Source organism: Marmota marmota, unplaced genomic scaffold (assembly GCF_001458135.2).
Source record: "Marmota marmota marmota unplaced genomic scaffold, marMar, whole genome shotgun sequence".
In the NCBI taxonomy this organism is placed as follows: Eukaryota; Metazoa; Chordata; class Mammalia; order Rodentia; family Sciuridae; genus Marmota; species Marmota marmota.
The window spans coordinates 23,396,740-23,418,922 of NW_026000185.1; the positions used below are offsets into that span (position 1 = coordinate 23,396,740).

Genomic DNA, 22,183 nt, shown 5'->3' on the forward strand with positions numbered 1-22,183 from the left:
CCCCCCCCATCAGGGACCCTGCCCTGCACCCAGCCCAGTCTGGCCTCCTCCATGCTCCATGGGCAGTTCCTCCCCACTGGTGGTTTTGTTGTTCCTGCGGAAAGCACACAGGTCCTTGAAGCAGGACTGGACTCTGCTTCTCCAGGTGGCTCTGCTGGCTACTGAGTGTGCGGCCACATCTGGGTGGGTCCTTAGCACACTCCAGGAGCCCATCTTCCACTGTGGTTCTGTCCCGGCCTTGGGGGCTTGTGGCCTAAAGGGAACAGCTGGGCTTCCCCGTCTCCCTCCCCAGCCTCACAGTGCTCCAAACAGAACTCGTCACTCCCCCACACCTGTGTCCCCATCTCAGTAAATGACTGTCCCGTGCACCTGTCAACCCAGGGTCCAGTGTCCCCTTGTGCTTTCTCGACCTCTCAACCACCAACTCTCAGCACCAGGACCTCCTGAATGGGGTGTGAAACCCTGTTGTGTTGAAATAGCTCTTAATCTACAAAAAATCGACAGCAGAGAGGACCTGCCCTTCGCCAGCCTGTCCTGAGGTGGCCTCCTGTAACCGCAGCAAGACCACCAGAGACAGGAGATGAGCGTCAGGGCAGCTCTGTCTGCAGAGGCAGGACTTCCCAGGAGTCCCTGCCCAGGACCCAAGGTCACACCTGCTCAGTGTCGGGGTCTCCAAGGCTGCTTCTGCTGACGGGCCCCATAGCTCTCCCTCTGCGGTGACTCGGCTCTTTTGAAGCTGTGGGCAGCTGCCCTGTAGGAAGTCCCTGGATGGGTTTGTCCACTGCCCTCTCACTACTAGACCTGGGCCCGGGTGTGTTTCCAGGAAGAGCCAACGAGCACGGGGGCTGCGTCCCGGGCCACCCTGGGGGGTTCAGGAAGTTCCCTTCTGTCAATGTTGCCCTTGGGCACTTGGGAAGCTGGTGTCTGTGTTTCTCAGCCACAAGCCACCCCTCCTCTCTGCCAAGGGACATGCTGAAGCTGAGCAAATCCCTTGTTTTTCATGCACTTACAGTATTGCCCATTGGTGGCTCTGGGTGACTTCACTGCCCTGGTGACTTTCATTTCCTCACATCCTCCTGTGTGCACCGCGTCTCTGAGACCCCCAAACCCGACACTTGGGCTCTTTTCCTCCCCTGTGCTGGGGATCAGTCCCAGGCCCTGACGCGTGCTGGGCCAGCGCTCCAACACAGAGCTAGCCCCCCACCTCGGAGCTGGCCCATGGACACTCAGGCTTCAAACACCTGAAGCTGTTTCTACCAACCTGGACATGAGTCATTTGCTCCAAGGGCTCGGCTTCTTCATTTGCAAACCAGAGCTGTAACACCTGTCTCACCGCACGTCACAGCAGGTAAGTAAAACAAGATATTTAAAGCACTTCATGAAATTTAGTGGCTTAATAAAGGTGGTGACATTGGGCTCCCAAACTCAGACTTTTATCTTAAAAGAACTACATTTGTGTAATGCTCAGTGAGGAGTGCAGGGTAAGGTGAGGTCAGGTGTGATCTGGACCCCGTGGGCACAAGAAGGCAAAGGCCAGCATCTCTCAGCATCCCCACAGGTGAGCTGGCTCAGGGACAGGACGTGTGCAAGGTGCCCTTTACTGACCACAGTCTTACTAAGAGGCAGGGGACACCAAAGACCCCCGGGAGCCACACTGGGCAGTGTATTGATGGAGTGTGACATGACGAGGAGTCTGCGGTGCTCCGGTGACTTTGGCTGGCCCCAGGTTCACCAGGTTGGGGCCTCCTTTCCTGTTGCTTGTGACCAGGCCCTGACTCAGGCCCTGCAGGAGTCTCACAGACACAAACCTGGCCCCTGGGGGCAGAAGGCAGCAGCCAAGCTGAGAGAAGCCTCCGGGAGCAGGCCTGTCCCTCGGATGCCCACCTCACACCACAGGAAGGAAGCCACTAGGAGGCTGTCCGTGCCTAGTGGATGGCGGCAGAAGGGCTGTGATGTCTCCACCAACCAGAGCCACTTGGATTCACCCTTCATCCTGGTTTGCGATGATGCAAACCCTCTTGATGATCACCCAACAGATACCACCTCTCCAAAGAGAAACCAGGCTTCTGTGAACGGGGGTCCTGGGAGTGAGGCTCCTGTGAGGTTTCAGGCCTGTCCCGTGGCCCCTCTGCTACGGCATGAGCACCTCCCTGCAGGGGCTTCTCCCCCTCCCACGCTTCAAAAGCAGCAACGGGATTTCCTTATTAATTCAGTGATATGCAAACAGCCTACAAATCAACATGTTTCTTTTGGGGGAAAAAAAGGAAAGCTGAAAGCAAAAGTCTCAGTAATGAAAAGAATTGTTTGGGGTGGAAGGATTGCAGATGGTTTAAATTTTTATTTTCCAAACTCTGTGTGCTACTATGCCTTAGAGTCAGAAAGAAGAGAGAAAGATGAGCAGCGGGTTTCACTCACTGGGCTGGTGGAAGTGACGTCCCTGGGCAAGCAGGAGGGCTCTGCTGGCCAAGTGGGAACCCCCTCCCTTCACCGTCCCGAGCTCCTTACCCAAGTCCACCCCCAGCATAACACCTGCGTCTGCAGAGCAGTCAGCTAAACTTCTAAGGAGAAACGAAACTTCTAGCTGCCATCCTCGCTGGGAAGCCATGTATGACCACAGGTCACCTTCCTGGAAAGAGCTCCTCAATCCATTCTGGCTAAGCAGAAACCGGCAGTGTCCCCCCACGACCTTGAGTCCTCCTAGGGTGAAGTCTAAACCCCCCACCCCGCCCCATGGGTCTGTGGTTTCCCAGGAGCCTGAGTCCCACAGATAGGAAGGGACTAGTGGATTGGCCTCTTGTCAAGTGGGAGGTGTGCAGGCTGCTCTCTGGGGCAAGCTGCCTTTCCCTGGGTGCCGACTCCAGCGGGCTCTCAGGGCACTGCCCCTGGACACTGCTCTTACAGGATGCATTTGGAAGCTACGAGGCTGCTAGATGTCATTCCTCTGTGTTGCCTTCCACATGCTAATGGCTCAGTGAAGCCCTGCCACCCCAACAGGGCACGAGTGCCTTATTGGCACAATGCATCACAGTGACAATGTGTTTGGATGATGTATCGCTTAAAAGATGAAGCCATCGGAGAATGAGCCCAAGATCAGATTAAATTTAATTATGGGATCAAAGCATTCACATCTGTCGTCCTGGTGATGAATTAACTGAGGGAAAGGATGTCAGGCCCTGGGAACAGGAGGCAGAGGAAGAGGGAGACGCACCAATGGGGCCCGCAGAGGAGAGGGCACCGTGCCTGCCCCAGCCTGCCCCTTCGAAAGCCCCCAGGATGGAGCCTGCAGCCACCCTCAGAGCCTCATGGCCACGCACACCTGGGCACGTCACGCCGTAGCTCCTGGCTGTTCCAAAGCCTGCTCATGAGCTCCCCAGGGCACGTCACCCAGATCCCTTTCCGGGTCACACCTCTGTCATGGCACCAGCTCTTGGAAGCTCCCATCCCCGGCTCAATGAGGAAGCTGTGTCAGCACCTGCTGGGACGTCTCCAGTGTGCACGTGTGAGTGCAGAGGTGACTCCCTTGAATGCCCCCCTTCAGTGGGTCCTCTGCTGGCTGTGTGTAATGCATGGGGCTCAGGGGACCTAAGATGACGGAACTGCTCCGTGTCTGAGGTGAATCACCTGACTGCACGTTCTCTTGCAGAACTAAAGCTGCATGGTGGTGTGTGCAGTGCCTACTCTGGTGGCAGAGACAGGAGGGTCACTTCAGCCCAGTAGCTTGAGGTCAGTCTGGGCAACACAGCGAGACCCCCCTCTCAAAAAAATGGCCTAAGTTTACATTATACAGAGTACATTTTACTTAAAAAAAATTTAAAACCTTGGAGACTGAGGCAGGAGAATCCCTAGTTCAAAGCTAGCCTCAGCAACTTAGCAAGACCCTGTGTTAAAATAAAAAAATTTAAAAAGGGCTGGGGATGTGGCTCAGTGGTTAAGCACCCCTGGGTTTGATCCCTGGCACCAAATAAATAAATAAAAATAAAAACCCAGTTATATAAAAACTGAGGTAATGTTATAAATCTTTTAAAGATTAAGCTGGGACACCAGGCATAGACTGGACATGCCCCAGACTAGCAGAGACAGAGCCGCTCCCTCTGATGTCTAACCCAGACCTGTCCTCAGTAGACTCGTGGCCAGCAGCAGGTGGCTGTGAAGGCAAAGTACTGGGACATGCTGGATAGGACCTCGGGGCCCGGTTTCAGCTGTCTGGGACTGCAGTCGGGAGCCATGTGTGTGATGAGTACCCAGGTGGCTTGGAGTCTGTGGACACATCTGAGCTGCTGGACGGGAAGCCCTGGCCCTTCGTCCTGACACTGTGTTCTCCATCCCTGTTCCTGTGACTGCCCGGGATCCCTGCCTGCCACCTCAGCCATGTTCCCTGAACGCGCCCTGAGCTCCCTGTCTCTGCACCCTGCTCTTTACAGTCCAGCGGCAAATGCGTCCCCTGTGCTGGTCTAAGCCTCCCTGCAGTGCCCAGCGTGGGCTACAGCACAGTTCGGGGATCACGGATACAAGATGTTCCCCAGAATCTGTGGATAGCACAGAGGAGATTCCAAGGCCACGATTCACATGACTTGTACTCAGAAACCAGCATGGCTTAGCCTCTCCATTTTCTCATTAAAAAATGGGGTGGGAAGGTGGCCATCCATCGGGCAGAGTATGAGGAGGACGATGAAATGGGCCTCGTGGACATTTCTGTCCCCGCCCTGGTGTGGCCCTGGCCTGGAGTGCTCAGACTGACTTGGGCAGGGGTTGGAACTCAGCTCTGGGAGAGCGTTGACCAGGGGCAGCACCATCAGGACCTTGGACAGCAGCTCAGTGGCCAGGATTCCAGGGCCACCTCAGGGCCCTGGGGAAGGTCAGGACTGTGGAGGATGCTTCAGCAAGTGCCTGGGCCCCTGGGGGCAGTGCTGCCCACCGGTTGGTTATCTCTTTCTGACCACACCTTTGCAGCTTTGCTCTCAGAAGCAGAGGCTGGGGAGGGTGGACCAGCTGGCCTGACAGAGGAGGTCCAACCCAGGGCCCGGGGACTCCCACGTGTGGCAGCCAAAGCCGTTGGGCTTCCACATGGGTGCTGCAGCTTGGGGACCTACCTGGCCATGTGCCCAGGGGGGAGTCAGCCTGGCACTGGGAGAGGGCCTGTGGGCCTCCTGGGACAAGACTTCCTGCTCTAAATGGGTCCCAGCCAACACAGAGGGTGGCTGCGCTCTTGACATTCAATCTTAAAATAAAACGTAGGCTCCAGAGAGAGGTGCCTGTTTGTCTCGACCAATCAGCTATGGGGGGGCCGAGGCCATAAGGAGCTCGCTGCAGACACTTGGAGGGAGCAGGCCCTTAAATGGCCGGGAGCCATTTCCATCTTGTTGACAAACACATGCTGCAAGACAGGAAATCACCCTCCTCCTCGGTGCCCATTTTATCTCTTTTTAATTGCTGCCGGATAATAAATTACAGTGCAGAGTCCATTAATTAAGCTAACGCTGTCCATGGAACACCAGCTCCTTCTTTGGGGAGATGCCTGGTTCCAGGAGTTCTGATTCAGCCTGCGTGTCCACAGCACTTAAGGGTCAGTCGAAAGACACCAAGGCACATGCCAGGCTTGGAAGGAGCACGTGGGAAGGGGCACCCTGCCTGGCAGCCGGAGTGCCATGCTGAGGGTGAGTGCTTACTTCAGAACATGTGGTGGCACCGAAAGCCACATTAGACTCACTTTAAAAGTCAGCTCATGGCACGCGGCCAGGGCTATTCACGAGCGTTCCTCCCTGAATCAGTGGTCGGGGGCAAGGGGCAGCCTGATTTGGCTTGTTGTTCCATAATCAGCTAAAGAAGCTCTGCACGCAGGTGGGATTGGTGAAAGATGAGTCCCAGTGATTTCCCAGCAGAGGCTGGCGCTGTGCTCACGGAACACCAGCAGGACAGGCAGCCTGGGCACCTGGCTTCCGCCTTCTGGGCAAGGGAGGGGGTGGCCATCTCTGGGGTGAAGGGTCCATTCCATTCCTACCTAGGCATCCTTGCTGGAGTTCAGCAGGTGCTGAGAGGGAGGACCCAGAGGAGGGAACAAAAGAGGAAGAGAGGCCCTGGAAAGATGGGTGCGTGTGGCCAGGTTCTCAAGGGTCCTCCCCAGACCGTTGGAGGGTGTTCTGGGCAGCCAGGGAGGGCGGTGGGCAGGGAGGAGGTGGCCACAGGACCACAAGAGACAGTTGTGGCCCCCCTCAAGTCCTGGTCCTCAAGTCAGCCCAGGCTTCCTGAGTGGCTTAGAGAATTGTCCCCTGAAGTGCCCAACACAAGAAGAGACTGCTTAGAGCCACGGGGACGCTCGGATTTCTGGGGGTGTTTAGGAGAACATCTCTCCCCTTCCTCATTCACAGAAGGTGGCTTCTTCAGGCTGCTTTGTGATTATGCAAATATCTACCTGAGAGAGTCTCTATTATGCCATAGTTCCTAGGACTCAGTCCAAGTGCCACCTAGCAGAACATGTATCTGTACGTCCTAAACTATTTCCTGATGGCCCGTGACATGTCAGGCGTCCTCCTGGATATGTAGCCTGTGGGATTTGAAATGTCCCTTAGAAAACTCCTGTGTTGAGCTCACGGTTCCCAGTGTGGCCCGGTTCAGGGTGGGGGTTCTAGGAAGGGCCATAGCCTCACGGGTGGGACTAATCCAGCTGACGGGTTGACAATGGGAATGGACTCCTGCGTAGTGACTGTAGGCAGATGAGTGGGGGTAGAGGAAGCGGGTCATGGAGGTGTGGCCTGGGGGCCATCTCTGTCTCTGGTCCCTTCCTCTCTCTCTCTCTGCTTCCTGGCTGCTGTCAGCGGAGTACCTTCCCTCCGCGCCCCTCTCCTATGTTGCTTTTGCAATGGACTCAGCCAACGTGGACAGAACCTCTGAGACTGTGAGTCAGATCCTTCCTGCTCTAAGCTGTTTCCTCAGGTGTTTGGGTCACAGTCACTAAAAGCTGACCCATGCAAAGCCTGAGAGTTAGGTGTTCTAAAAATGAATCCTGGCATATCCCCAAATATGGTCAAGTCTAGTGAGGTCTCCAGGTGGCATTACCCGAGGGCAGGCCCAGCTGCCTGCTGCCTGCACTGGAGCTGTGGGCATCGTGAAGATGGTGCAGGAGGGCCCTGCCTCCTGCCTCTTGTCCCCTCCCCTCGGGTCCTCCTGGTCCAGCACCACCAGTCCCCTCTTCTGTGGCTCTCGGTTGGCGGAATCATGTTTAAAATTTGCGACTGTCAAGGCTGATGGCAGGTTTGGATGAGTCTTCTCCCTGTCTTGGAGAGTCTCTGCTGAGCTCTGTGTCCACACACACACACACACACACACACACCACTGGTGTGTGCCGAGCCGTCAGAGGAAACCCCTTCTTCAGGCTCAGTTTAACCTGGAGGTTCGTCTCTTGGCCCCTCTGGCTGCCTGTGTGCTCCCTGGAAATGCTTCTGAAACACGGTCCTCCTGCCCGGGAAGCACTCTGCTCCTGCACCAGCACCCACGGTCCAAATGAATGTCAGTCTCAGGATGGACACGTCCATCAGCTTCTCAGGAGGGAAGCGTCTCATTTCTTCCAAGCTGCAGCCAGGCCTTTGGGTCATGGCAGCGTGTGCACCTGCGGCACCCCTCTGCAGATCAGCAGGGACTCTGAATTCATTCACAGGGTCCTTTCCACAGGACATGCGCACTGCCCTCTTAGCATCTGCTGACATAACTACTTGTGAACCCACTCCCTGCCTCCTATGGGAAACAACCAGAAAGCCCCCACCTTGTGGAATCACAGAATAGGGACAGTTACCCAAGTACAGGGCAACAGGAGTCCCCAGAAGTCCCACAGAGCCCCGTGGGCTGGAGATTCCAGTCCCTTCTTGATCAGAGACACGCTCCTACCTGCGGTCCCCAGCCATGGCATGGGTACAGTATGGCTGTGTGGTTCTCCAGCGGCCCCTGGTCCAGGCAGACGTCCTGGGCCTTGTTGTTGCGAAGCTGCAGGGACAGAGAAAACACGGCCATCAGAGCTCTCCTGGTGGGGCTGCTCCCCACTCCGTCCCCAGCACCCCACCGCCGAGGGGCATGCAGTTCCGACGTCAGGCTGGGAAGGCCCCACCTTAGCAGGAGGAAGTCCTCCTGTGCCTGTGTCCTGGGTGCCAGCCCGGCTCCTAACTCCTCTGTCCACAGCATACGAGAGCTGAGGGGACTTTCTGTAAGGAACTCTGGTCACCCACCTGAGGTTCAAGGCACCTCAGGGAGGAGTCAGGCAGGGACAGACATCCTAAGTGAGCCTCAGCACTGACGCTGGTTCAGTAGCCCTGGGACGCAAGGGCTGGCTTCTCAGGCCATTACTGGCAGGAAAGCCAAAAATTAAAACTAAAGAACAAGCAACACCTGGCTACTACGAGAAGCCCTAGCAACGTGTTTCTGCATACCCAGAACCATTTCCTGATGGCCCGTGACGTGCCAGGCACCCTCCTTGGTGCCTAGAACTCACTTGTGGAGGAAATAGATGAGGTCCCCAAGGACACCCTGCTCCTGGGCACATCTCCTTGGGGTGTGCAAGGCCCTCTCCAGTGCAGACCTCCAGGCCCATCACACCACCTGCCACCCAAGGACCACAGCAAGAGGGCAAAGGGACAGGCTGCAGCCACCTCCAGGTGCATCCAGGGTCCTCTGGGTGCATCTTCCACAGACCAACCTAACCATATGAATCAAGATGGCGGGCAGGAGGACCCTACCTGTGCACCCAAATCACGTCTAGGCCAACAAGTGAGCGGAGCTTAAAACTGCTTAAACACCATCCTTATGGTTATAAGAGTAACATCCTCTCGGTAGGGCACTTTGGGCACACAGAAAAGAATAATGGTGTTGGCAATCCTTCACGGTCCTCCACGGTCCTCCACGGTCTTCCACGGACCTTCACAATCCTTTATGGTCCTTTAGAATCCTTCAGAATCCTCCATGGTCCCCCAAGGTCCTACATAGTCCTCCAAGTCCTTCACATCCTTCATGGTCCTTCATGGTGCTTCACAGTCCCTCATAGTCCTCCACAGTATTCCACAGTCCTTCACAATCCTCTACGGTCCTTCCCGGTCCTCCACGGTCCTCCACGGTCCTCCATGGTCCTCCATGGACCTTCACAATTCTCTACGGTCCTCCACAGTCTTTCCAAGGTCCTCCACGGTCCTTCACAGTCTTTTGAAGGTTCTCCACGGTCCTCCAAGGACCCTCACAGACTTTCACAGTCCTCCATGGTCCTTCACAGTCCTCCACAGTCCTTCATGGTCCTCCATAGACCTTCATAGTTCTTCACGGTCCTTCACAGTCCCTCATGGACCTTCAGGGTCCCACATGGTCCTTCATGGTCCCACATGGTCCTTCATGGTCCCACATGGTCCTTCATGGTCCCACATGGTCCTTCACAATCCTTCACAGACCTTCATGGTCCCTCATGGACCTTCATGGTCCCTCATGGCCCCTCAAAGTCCCTCACAGTCCCTCACGGTCCCTCACAGACCTTCACGGTCCCCCACAGACCTTCATGGTTCCTCATGGTCCTTCACAATCCTTCATAGACCCTCATGGTCCCTCATGGACCTTCATGGTCCCACATGGTCCTTCATGGTCCTCCATAGACCTTCACGGTTCTTCACGGTCCCTCACGGTCCCCCACAGACCTTCATGGTCCCTCATGGTCCTTCACAATCCTTCATAGACCCTCATGGTCCCTCATGGTCCCTCATGGACCTTCACGGTCCCTTGTGGTCCTTCACAGTCCTTTAAGACCTTCAAGGTCCTTTGTGCTCTTCCATGGTCCTTCACGGTCCTTCACACAGTCAGTCAACCCTCCCATTTTTGGACAACTGCATTTTGTTTGGCTCTGGCTGGGAAGAGGGACCCTATACACAAAGCTTTAGTCATATTTCCGATTTTGAAAGGATAGAGGTAGGTTCTTAGGACGGGATTACAGTGCCGAGGGTACGGACACTGCAATGTTCCCAATAAGCTGCTCAGAGGGAGGCTTCCCATCCCCTCGTCCTCCCAACCACAGGCCTGCAGATGCTTATCCACGTGCCAGTTTAAAGTATTTTAAGAGGGAAGAAACAAATCCTATTTTCATATGTTTGCTATTAACATCGGAATGTCTCATGTTTTGAGAATTGTGTATTTCTCCACTAGGATCTTAAGTGGTTTAACTATAGATTCGTAACAGGTTTTATATATTAAGGACATAAATGTTTTTATGTTATATTTGTTCCACACAATGATTTCAGATGGCCAAGCTTTTAACTTTTATTCTAATATTTATGCAATTAATCTATCACACGGTAATTGAATATTTATTTATGGAGGGCCTGGTCTGTGTCTGGCACTGTGCTGAGTTTCATGAACAAGACAACACAGTCCCCATCCTGTGGAGGTCCTTGTGTGGAGGGCAAGACACACAGGAGGGGTGAGTGACCTGGTCAGGAGGCCCAGCCCTGCTGGGGTTCAGAGAAAACCGAGCTGAGCTCGGGAGGACACCCGGAAGGGGCTGGGTGGCATTGGCCCTCTCCCCACTGGAGAGGACCTCGCTGCCAGGGCCACACCTCTGAGGGCCAGTCCCTCTCCCGTGGCAGAGCCGCCCGCTCCCCACGGACTCAGCCCAGGGTGTGGCCTGAGTTACCTCCCCGTAGGCCACGGTGTTGTTGTATCTCCTCATTTCCGGGTAGACGTGGTCCAGGTACCACTGGAAGTTCTTACACTTCAGACTCTTCCTTAGGGCCCTCCTCTCGGAGACGTCGCCGATGTCGATCCCCGGGTTCTGGAAGCAAAGGAGAGAAGGGGCGTCAGCCACTGGAGCAGGCGCAGGGCCCCCTCTCCGAGGAGCTTTCTGGGAGGGGAGGGAGCCCATGGGCTTGCACAGCAGTGGCCTTAGGGGACCTGCCTGAGGCCCTACACACACACACACGCACGCACGCACGCACGCACGCACGCACGCACGCACGCACGCACGCAGGCACACACACACCCCGCTGGGAGGGTCCCGTCCCAGGGGTGCTCAGAACCCTGCAGTGGGAAGCCCAGACTGCTCCCTGCTCTTCCTGGGGAGAGGCTCCTGAGAGGCACTGATGCGGGCACCCACCTTCCCTCTTCTCTTCCCAGGAATGATCAGAGCCAGTTATTGGAGGGATTATTTGATTAAGGCAAGAAAACAAATGCCTGTAACCTCCTCCTGTCTGTCTTTTGCACACACGTGTGGCTTTCCTTTGTTGGCTCCTGGCGAAGCTCATTATACGCAGAAGGGAAAATAATTTCCCATTGCAAAGCTCGTAATGACGCTCTAATGAATAATTCACTCTGCTTTTACAGAAATGAACCTGTAATGGGCTGCTGCGCGCTGACGGGGAAATAAAGTATCTGGAACAGGACCCACAGTCCTACCCAGGTGGCCGCAGATCAGTGGTGGCAGGAGGCTTGCCCCTCCAGGGAGGGCGGTCAGGTGGCACTTGGGGGCAGAGCAGAGGGTTCAGATGATTGCACTAACATTTCTTTAGCAGTGGGACATTGATTTTAAAGAAAAATTCCTTTAAAGTCAACTCACCCAATCCCAAGGCAAACACGAGCAGTAACATTTAACCCTTGGTTTGAATATACTAAGCATGATTGATGAAGACGGTCATATTTAAAACCATGATGGGGACCCTCAGTATTGGGGACCAGTAATCCAGTAGCCCCCCATCTGTGACTTCAGTCTCTTGCAGTTTCACTGAACTGTGGTCAACCACAGTCCACATAGACTAAAAGGAAAATTCTGGAAATAAGCAATTTATGTAATTTCAAGTAACTTTTATTACAATGTGTTGTTATTATTATCCTATTTCATTATGAGTTATTTTTGTTTACTATGCCTAAGTTATAAATTAAACTTTTTCATAGGTGTGTATGTATAAAAAATAATACATACAGGTTGAGTGTGCTTTATTTTAAATGCTTGGGACCAGTGTAAAGTCCTTGCTTAGCATCTAGATGGACATCTTAAGTGACAGCCACTATTTTAAGAAAAATTTCGCTTTCCAGTTCAAGGGCGTTTCTGAGAAAGGCTCACCACCCCTCATACCAACCCTACCCTTAACCAGAGGCATTAGGACCCTCCAGGTTCTAATCCCTGAGCCTCCCCCATCAAAGCCCCAAACCCCAAGCCTGTGTTGCCCTCTCCATCTATGGAGAGAGGGCCTCTATTGGTCAGCTCTGGCAATAAACTCTGGTGTCCATGTCTGCCTGGTCTCCATCTTTCATTTCTCACTAGCCCGTCTCCTGGTCCTTGCTTTCCTTTCAACCAGCATTTAGGGTTTATTCAGATTTTGTAATATTCACATAAACTTTCCTGGCTGACCATCTCTACTCTGCAAACTGCAAACCTAAAATGCACCAGGAAACATTTTGAATGTCACATCCGTGATCACTATGGATGCTCGGCCTGTGTGGGTTCAGTACTACAGTTGGTTTCAGGTGCCTGCAGACATCTCCCCCATGGACGGGCAGGGGCACAGTGATGGGGGCACTGGACTGGAGGCACCATCAGCTCCCCTGACTCCAGGCCACACCCCCAATCTAGATCCATCTATACAGAGGGACAATGACTGACATTCCACAGACCCCGCAGGGCTGCGCAGAGGGTCCCATGGAGACGGGGGGTGCACAGCCTGCCCGTGCGTTGTGGTCATGACCTGAACACAGCACACAGGCCTCACAGAGCCACCGTCTCCTCATCTGTATTATGGCCATCCTAACAGCCCCGGACAGCCTAGCTGGCCAAACACTTGTATTTCCTGGGGCCACTCCAGCCTCACGCCCTCCTCCCAGGCCTGCTCTAGGGATGGACAGGGCTTCCTGCGCCAGGCCCTGCTCTGGCACATCCCTGTACTAGTGCACCTAGTTGCAGGATCACCTTGGGAGGGAAGCCTTGGTATCACCCCCTTTACAGTGGAGGAAATGAAGGTGCAGAGTTGACGCGTGGACTTGGGCAGCCCCCGTAACTCTTAAGTGACAGCTGGGACTTAAACCAAGCTGGAGCACAGCCTGCAGGACTGTGGCATCAGGAGTTTCCCAGGCCAGATTCTAGCAGAATGTGGAAGAGAGGGAAGAGGCTGGCCAGGCGTGTGGCACCAAGCAGCTGGTGCTCTGGGGGAGAGCAGTGAAGGCAGATGAGGGTGCAGTGCCAAGGGCTTGGGCAAGAGCCTGCTGGACACCATGTGTGGTCAGGAGCAGGACCACTAGATTAATGCAATAAGACCGGGATTAACACATAAGACCCTCTGATCTTTGTAAGTACATTTATTTCTGTGGCATATGTCCCCAGGCAAAGCAGGGGATCTAAGCCTCTGACATCTGTGAACCTTCCAAAATGCATTCATGATTTCCCACAGGTGACATATTTCTGGCTCACTAAGGGAATTTGTGATCTGAACAGCAAGGCTCACTGTCCCGGGGTGGTGAGAAGGGACCTACCTCCAGGGGCAGGTTCCATGCTATGTACACGTGAGACTTGTAATCGTCCATCCAGACCTCAGCCACCCGGAGAGCGTTCCTCTTAGTGTAGAAGCCAATGTTGCTGTTGTACGGCTTCTTCTTCCGCTCAATGTGAGCCACCCGGGAGCAAGGCAGGACCTCCATGCTGCCCCCACAGAGCCACACCTGGAGATAAAAACATTTCATTAGGTTGAGACAGGAATTTTCAGAGGCCTCTGCTCTTCCCCCAGTCCCCAAAGCAATGGTTCACCAATTTAGTGTGAGTGAGAAATACATTTTATTATACAAAGCCCCTGAGAGTTCAACATGGGTTTGTTATTGCATCATAGCTTAATCTAAGCTGACTAAAATACACAGAAAAGAAGGTTTGGAGAATTCCTACAGAAACAATAGTTCGGGATATAAAGCCCAGCTCTGCATAAGAGAGCACCATAAGCCTAAGACTTTTTTTTAAGTTCTCACTAACGCACAATTGGCATCCATGAAGGCTTTCTTCATCTGGCTGAGCTGTGCCCTGCCAACCCAGAAAGGAAAATTTAAAGTAAAAAAAAAAAAAGACCCTCTTTATCCATATCAATGCAAGAAGTGTACATTGTGCTGTTAATATGCTCTGTTTTGGAGACCCAAGGGCGTGGATGCCAGGCCTTCTGGAAACATCTCCCAGTGCCATCTCAGGCAGAGACCACTGTTGTGCTGGGGTGTTCAGATGGAAGGCTGAAAGGATGGCTGCTTTTGAGGGGTTCAAAAGCTCAATGAAGTGGGACTTATCATCCTCTGCACGGATACAGTGGGCATCCTGGTTCAAAGGGCCCTGCTCCCTGTGGGAAGGGCCGGTGCCCTCTTGTGGTCCAGGCAGGAAAACCTGAGTATTTCTGAGCATTTCAAGCCGGGCTAGATTTTGAAAATGAGTTTCTGGGTACCAGTAGAGAAAAGAGGAGGAAGACAGAGAGGCTTGATATTGTTATAGCTCCTGAACTGATCTAAGGATTCAACACAATCCCTGCTAATACATCAGCCTGGTTCTTTGCAGCCGATCCTAAAATTCATTTGTAAATATGAGGGACCCAAAATAGGTTTAAAGATCCTGAAAGGAACAAAGTTAGAAAACTTCACTTTCCACTTTCAAAACTTAACACAAAGCTAACACAATCCAGAGGGCATGGTATTGGCCTAAGAAAAGACCCACAGACCAGTGGGATAGGAAGGAGAGTTCAGAGACAGACTCTCCCAAGTGTGACCCATTGACAGGAGTGCTAAGATCATCCAGTGGGACGAAGAAGAGCTTTATCAACAAGTGAGCTGGGACAACATGAGGAAGAACGAATACAGACCCTGCCTCGCATCACACAAATCACAATGGATCAAAGAACGAAATGTAAGAACCACAACTATAAAATTTAAGAAGAAAATATAAGGATAAAATCTTATGTCCAAGGATTAGGCAAATGCCCCACAGCTGATAAATGGAGAAATAAACGTGGCCCATCCATAGGCTGGAAGATTATCTGAGGGTAAAATGGAATGCTGCCCTCCGCTACCACGGAGATGGGCCTGGACATCACGTTAGGTGACAGAAGACAGGAAAGACCACGTTGATGATCCCGTTCCCTTGAAAGGCCCCGGGTGGGAAAACCGGTGGAGACAGAAAGCAGACAGGTGACCCCTGGGCTGAGGGTGGCCCTGGTAGATGGGTGACCGCCAGTGGTGTGGGTGGCTCTTTAGGATGATGAAGTGTTCAGACACTCATTGTGGTGAGGGATCGCATAACTCTTTGAAGACACTAAAAGCCACTCAAGTGTGTACATTGAATGTGTGACTCGCCCTGGTAAGTGACGATCTCCACATGTGACGGTCTCCACAAAGCTGTTGCCAGAACAAACAGGTCTGTGGAGATTGGAGCGAAGGTCATGGGGTGTGTTTCAGGCTGGGGGCTCCAGTGGACAGACAGTGGAGGAGCGGAGCTCTGAGGGCAGGTTAGTACACAGGGGCCACAGACACAGGCACACGAGGGGCCTCAGCAAAAGCTGAGACTGTCTTGTAAAAGGAGGTGCCAGGTGGGGACAGAGTCCACAGCCAGGTGATCAGCACCAAGTCCTCCACAAGCACCTGGACCAGGGTCAGGCTTGTCCCAAAGCTGGGGTGTGGCCAGGCCACTGAGAAGGACCGAGTGGTGAGAGGCCGGGGCCAGTGTCAGATGCCGAGCCTCTTAAGCAAGAAGAGGGAGGGGATGAGCCAAGCGAGGGGCAGGCAGCTCTGCAAGTCCATCCTGGGTGGCAGGGACATCGGCCTCCTGACCTGGGCACACCTGACACACCCACGGGCACCAGCTCAGAGCTGCCCTGCTCTTCCTGCTGAGCTGGGAGGGTCACCCCACATGCTTGGTGCTCTGAAACTATGTCCACTGTTGTGAGGCCAGCATCCTGGAGGGAGCGGCCAGGTCAGTGCAGCTGGCCTGGACATCTAGGAATTGCCACCGCCTGCAGGGCATTCCTGTCCTCATCCTGCCTGCCCTGCCAGGTCCATGGCCCAGCCCAGCATCTCCACAGACTCCAATAGCATTTGGTGTCCTGAGTGTGATAAGTGGCGGCAGCGCACCTTGTGTGGGACAGAAAATGGCTCCGATGGACACTCACACTGTCAGTCCTCTGGAGGGCCAGGGGAGGGGCAGACCAGAGCTAAAATTAGAAAGAAAAGGTAAAAGAAGAAAAGGAGAAAGAACCAGGTGCGATGGAGTGTGTGCGGGAGGAAGAGAGGCAGCCTTCACCCCTGCTGCCCCATCGTCCATTTCCAGTGTGCCCGCCTGCTCCAGACCCCAGCCCAGGACAGCGAGCTCCCAACACTGACTGGGAAACCCACTAAACCCAGCAGAATGCTCGGAGGAGAGAGGATGAGGTGTGAAGCCGTAGCCCTGTCAGTGGATTAACTCACATAAACCGGTCAACTGGGTGGTAACTGTAGGCAGCTGAGGTGCGGCAGGGGAAGTAGGTCACCAGGGGTGTGCCTTTGGGGGTGACATTGTGTCCCTGGCACCTCACCCTCTGTTCTGGTCATCCTGATTTGTCCCTGCACCACCTCCTGCCATGGTTTCCCTCCTGTCCCAGCCCAGAGCCGTGGAGCCCACTGACTGGACTGAGCCTCTGTAGCCATGAGCCAAAGTAAACTTTTCCTCCTCTAAGTTGTTTGTGCTGGGACTTTGGGTTACAGTGACAAAAATGTGACTAACCCTGAGGGAGGCAGAACCCTGAGTCCAACCACATGCTACAGCAGGGGGCCACCATTCCCTGATGGACATGGAGGGCACTGACCCCTCCTAACCAGGGAAAGTAGACTGGGGCCATGGACTCCTTAGTTTTCCTTGCCACCGCCTTGTCCCTCTCTCTGTAGAGTGGGCTGGTGCATTCTTCCTGCACTGTGAGCAGAATGATGAGGGGACGGATGAAGGGCCTGGGGTGGTAGGGCTGAGTGGGCATAGTCCCCAGGGAAACCCTGTGGACCTTTGGCAGCACCAACAACTCCTCAGACTGGGAGGCCAAACGCCTCTGCTACAGAAAGCCCCGGAGCAGCAAGATACTGCAGGGGAGACAGAGGGAGCCCAGGACCTAAGGGGCTCTCAAGCGCTGGGGCCTCTGCTCTGGGTTGGCTGAGGGGTCACTGGCCGGCCATGCCTAAGTGGCAACCAGCCACCGGGAAGTCATGCAACTCTAGAAACAGCTATTCGTGAACTTATGTATTCATCAGAAACTTCCCATTCTTGGTATGGGGGTGTAACTCCGTGGGAGAGCGTGGGCCTGGCATGCACGAGGCCCTGAGTCTGATCCTCAGTTCCAGAAAAACAAACGCATTCTCCTCTCCAGTGCAGGGGATGGGAATGGAGAGTGTCATCAGTCAAAATTGCTGCTCTCACGAAGCTGGTGATCTATCAAGGGAAACACATTCATCAAGAGCAGAGGAGAGGTTCTCAAAGTGGACTGAAAAGTCTTTCAGCCTGAGCTACAGGTCAGCTGGGGCCAAGATGGAGAAAGCACTGGTCCCACCTGGGATCCCACCCACTGAGTGCTCTGAGAGCATGGGCGGGGGCTCCCGCAGAAGGGGGGTGGTCTCCTGCAGACAAGAACCAGCTACTGGCCTCCCAGTGCAGCTGCTCCCAAGGAAGGGTCCCCAGGATCTGTTCTCTAGGTTGGAGTTTATCAGCCCCAATGGCAAGCTCCTGGACAGAGGGAAGGAAAGAGCACAGGAGCTGACCCACTGGAAACCACTCCAGGCCAGGCTCCCCACAAGAACAGGACCATGGCCTCCAGGTGGGCTAGAGGAGGCCAGAAAGAGCCCACCCCAAGCTCTGGGACCACCCCTGCTGGTAAGGTGGGGTGGTGGTCCTACATAGAGGGCAGTGAGCCACCAGGAAGTGCAGAGACTCAGGACTCAGTGAGCACTGTGTCATCAATGGGTTTGTTCATCAAAAATTATCCATTTGGGGGATGGGGGTGTAGCTGAGCAGCAGAATGTGGGCCTGGCGTGCGAAAGGTCCCGGCATGGGCCGAGTAGTCTCCAGCATGGGCCAGGTAGAGGTGGGGGTCTGTTCCACTCTCCTGCGTGGGGGCTGGAACGGAGACTGTCATCCAACAGAACTGCTGTTCTCGTGGAGCTGACGATGCGGCAGGGACGTGCATTTGCTAATAATCGCGAGCAGACATGCAGCACCCCGAGACGGAGCTGGCTTCCAGGAAGGATGTGGCACACTGGGAGGAGAACCAGTGCTGGACAGGAGAAGCTTCTCTGCCAAAGGGCCACCCAGGTACAGTCTGAAGGGCTGGGCTGGGCTGGGTGGAGGAAGGTGGTCAGCGTCCCACTCACAGAGGAGCTGGCCAGGACTCTGGAGGAGGGCGCTAGGGGAAGCAGGTGGGATCCAAGATGGTGGCAGCAAGTGTTCCCAGGCTTCTTTGCAAGGGGACTTCTTCTCCTCTTACAGAACCCTTGGACCCATCTGTCCATCCCCCCATTGTTATCAACTTGCAGTGTTCACAGAATACAGCAGAAATGACATATCACGCCATCAAGGCTGAGCTTAGGAGGCGTGGCCAATTCCACGTGCTCTCTCCTGGAACCCTGAGTCCACCCTGCTGTGAGGGAACTGAGGGTCAGTGAGGAAGGCCCAGCTACTTCAGTCACCCTGGTTGAAGACGGGCACGTGGACAAGACCACCTGGGATTGAACCAGCTGGCCCACTGACTGGCTGCCCGTGGTAGTGGACCCAGCTACACAGCGAGAGCCCTAGGAGTTATTTTTACCCATTTTCCTCCCTCCCAGGCATGTCTAGTCATTTCTGACGATTAGTGGGCCCCGTCAATGCCCCTCAGACAAGAGCAGACAAGCCATCCAGCTGACCCCAGCCCCAACGGCCAGACTTCAGAATTGTGAGCCAATCTGTCACTTAGGTCACCATGTCTGGACTTATAGAGCAGCAGACAGGTGCTGTAAGTGGGAAGTCCAGGGACTGCAGGAAAAGCCACGTGGCTGAGCTTAGAGGTGGACTCAGATTAGTCATGGGAGACAGGAGAGCGCAAACTGAAGATGAAGGGTAGACATGGTCCATGCCAGACCTGGGTCTGTGGGCCAGGTTAGGAAATCCATCCTTCTTCTAAATGATGCTGAAGGATACGGGCTTGGAAAAAGTCACTGTGGCTGAAGTGAGGGAACAGACAGCAGCAGAGGAGGGTCGGAGAAACAGGAGAGCTTCCCATCACGCAGGAGAGGAAGTCAGCAGCTTTGGACAGGCAGAGAGCTAGGGGGTCAGGGCAACAGAGAGGGAGACGTGGGGCCAGGGGAGGGATGTGTCATCACAGGAAAAGGGCTGGGTGAGGCTCGGGAGAGAAGGGTGGGAGTAACTCCCAAGACTCTTACTGCCTAACTGAACACTCAGAAGCACCTTTCACTGGACACCCAGCTCGTCCTAACTACTCAGGCCTCTGGGTTAGGAGGAGGTGGTAAAGGGGACATCAGGAGACTCCAGGGGCTGTGCAGCTTGGCCAGGTGCGTCCCTCTGCCTCCTCACAGCAGGCCTGGGAGAAGAGGGTGCTGGGGGGTAAGAGTCCAGGGGGGATGGGTGCCCAGCACTCCAGGGGGCTCTCGGCTCAATTACAACTTGTGACATCTCACCCACACAATCGACTCCTACCACTTCATAAATATTTCCCCAGTTCATTAGAGACTTAGAGATTGTGGGAAGAACGCCATCAACCCAGTAGAAGTTGATTTCCAGAACTACCCTGGACCACGGCCTGGTGACAGTCTCCGGGAACAGACTCTTCCCAGCAAGAGTCCCAGGGTCTGTCCTGCAGGGCAGGACAAGACGCTGGATTGTGCCTCCAAAATCACCAGGAGAGCCCTTAAAACTTACAATCCTTGATCCCACCCCAGTCATTTCCCAGGGGCAAACAGAGGCCCCAGCGGTTGTCTAAGAAGTTCTTCCAGGTGACGGTGATGTTAGCCACATCTGGGGCCCAGCCTGGAGGACATGCCATAGCTTTTCAGAGGCTGTAATGTTGTCACTCGTGTCCTGGGGACAGGAAGGAGCTGGGCAGGAGATATGCCCTGACAACCCTTGACAGTTGGAGGTGGTCCAGGGACTTGGGAAAGGCCCGGGCGTCTGTGAGCGTGCCCGGTACTGCTCAGGCCACCTTCTCTCCAGGGCCCCGGCACTGAGAAGCAGGGCAGCCAGGGAGATGGGTGAGTGAGCCTGAAGGTGGCCTTGGTGGCATGAGAAGAGAGGTGAAGGAGGCCCAGGTGTCAAAGCCGACGTTACTGTGCTGTGTTACTGAGCTATTCCCAGAGGCTTTGGCCTCTGAACGGTTTTGTTATGTTTAAAAAATGTACAGCATGGCCTCTTGGTCCAAGATACTTACTTTATTCATTTTTAATCACATGCACACTACTATGCTAAAATACTTCATTTGAAAAATTTGACAGATAAATAGAAATTCAAAAATGTTATAAAATGTCAATGCTCACAGACTCCTCTCCTCCCCCATGGGCCATCGAGCATAGCCCACTCTGGACACCACTGCCTAAGAGCAAGGGCGAGGCCCCCACCTAACTTCACAGGATTTTGATGGTCAAGGTCTGGGCTTATCTCACAATTTTCAGAAGCCAGCTGTATTTCATGAGCAGCACAAAGCATCCTTCAGGAATAAGGAGACTCGGAGCCCCAATAATCCCATGACAGTTTTCTACCGTGTCATTAGAAGAGCCCGTGCCATTTGATATGAAAGTCGCTTTCCACCGGGAGGTTTCCAAGGCACTGCCTGGGGAGGCCCTCTGTACAAAGAGCCTGCATGAGCCCCAGGGAGGCTCACAGAAGGACCAGGAACCCCCTTCCTGCCCCGTCCCTCAGGTGGAGCAAGGAAGAGTCCCGGCGCTATGCTCGGCACGTGCTCCCCAGGACTGGCCAACCCCTTCCACATCCTGCACTGATACCTTCCCACCTGGCTCAGCCCCTCTCCCTCCCTCCATCACCACCAGACCAGCAGGCCCCGTCCTCCTCCACCACGGGCACCACGCTGCCCCCACCTCTCACCTGGACCATAGCCATCACCTCCTGACCCAGCCCTATCCAATCCGACCTTCGCTCTGCAGCCAGGGGGGTACAGGTGGATCTTGCCCTGGCTCCAGTGGCTCTGAGGATTAGGCCCATGACCTTGTGAGGCCTCCAAGGCCTGGTGTGGCCCCCGGCCCCTGCAGTGTCCTCTCTGTAGCCCTCCGTCCCCCTCAACCTTCTGTCCTTGCTACTCTTCCACGTGCCACACTCCTCTCGGACACTCCTCCCCACTGGCCAGCTGAGCCCTGCCCACACCTGAGCCTACAGCTCTACCGTTACTCCCTTGGGGAGGCCCTGGGCAGAGCCAGAGTCCCCTTAGATGCCCGTGTGGCCTTTACAGAGCTCAGCACACAGGGTGGGCGGGAGTGCACCCTCCCACTTCCTCACCTGTCGTCCAGGGTCCAGGGTCCCCCTGCCCACAATGGGCCAGACACGTGAACAGCTAATGAGTGCTCTCCCCTCAGTGAAGGAGCCCTGGATGCTCTCATGAGTGGAGGGACTGGAGGGTGTGAATGTGGGCTGAGCCTGGAGAGGGCGCCCAGGAGCCAGGGCAGAGGAGAGGGACCTGGAGAATGGGCTGGAGTGTGCACCTCACAGGCAGAGAAGGGACGGGCGGCCCAGCTGAGCCCCACAGCAGCTAGACCGAGTCCCTCTCCTACTTCTCCTCCCACAGGAGGAGGCCAGGCCAGGCCCTGCTTCTTTGAGTGCTGTTCCCTGGTACTGTGCTGGTGTCCCCACCAACCTGGCCAGCTCGCCCTGCACCAGGTGTGAGCAGAGGGTACAGAGGGAAGGGCCTTTCCTGCAGGCCCTGCGGCCATCCCCCAGGACAGCATATGGACCCCCGGCTTCTCCAGCACCCGCATTCCTGAGGGTCTTATGGGGGGTGGCCTTTGTGCCTCATTCTGTATCTGGGAAGAGGACTCTAGGTGTTGAGTGCCAGGCCCGTGAGACCCGGATGCCCTCTGGTCCTTCCCTGGGGGAAAATCCTGACCTCCATCTGGACAGGGGCGTCCCCAGGTGTCTCCCCTCTTCACAGGAATCATCCTATCAGACTGAAGTGGCCCAGGAAGCCATTGACACCCACATAAGTATTAAGAG

General features: G+C 54.7%; 1 protein-coding gene across 4 annotated transcripts in view; it reads right to left on the bottom strand.

Annotated features, from left to right (window-relative positions):
- The window catches only part of Galnt17 (polypeptide N-acetylgalactosaminyltransferase 17), a 362,408-nt gene that overhangs the window by 12,251 nt on the left and 327,974 nt on the right, over positions 1 to 22,183 (bottom strand). For all 4 annotated transcript variants that reach the window (XM_048789883.1, XM_048789884.1, XM_015491400.2 and 1 more), the window contains 3 exons: positions 13,474 to 13,659; positions 10,649 to 10,786; positions 7,879 to 7,974 (listed from right to left, as the gene is read on the bottom strand). In XM_048789883.1, the coding sequence (XP_048645840.1) occupies positions 7,879 to 7,974; positions 10,649 to 10,786; positions 13,474 to 13,659 (420 nt within the window). The remainder of the gene's footprint in view (positions 1 to 7,878; positions 7,975 to 10,648; positions 10,787 to 13,473; positions 13,660 to 22,183) is intronic.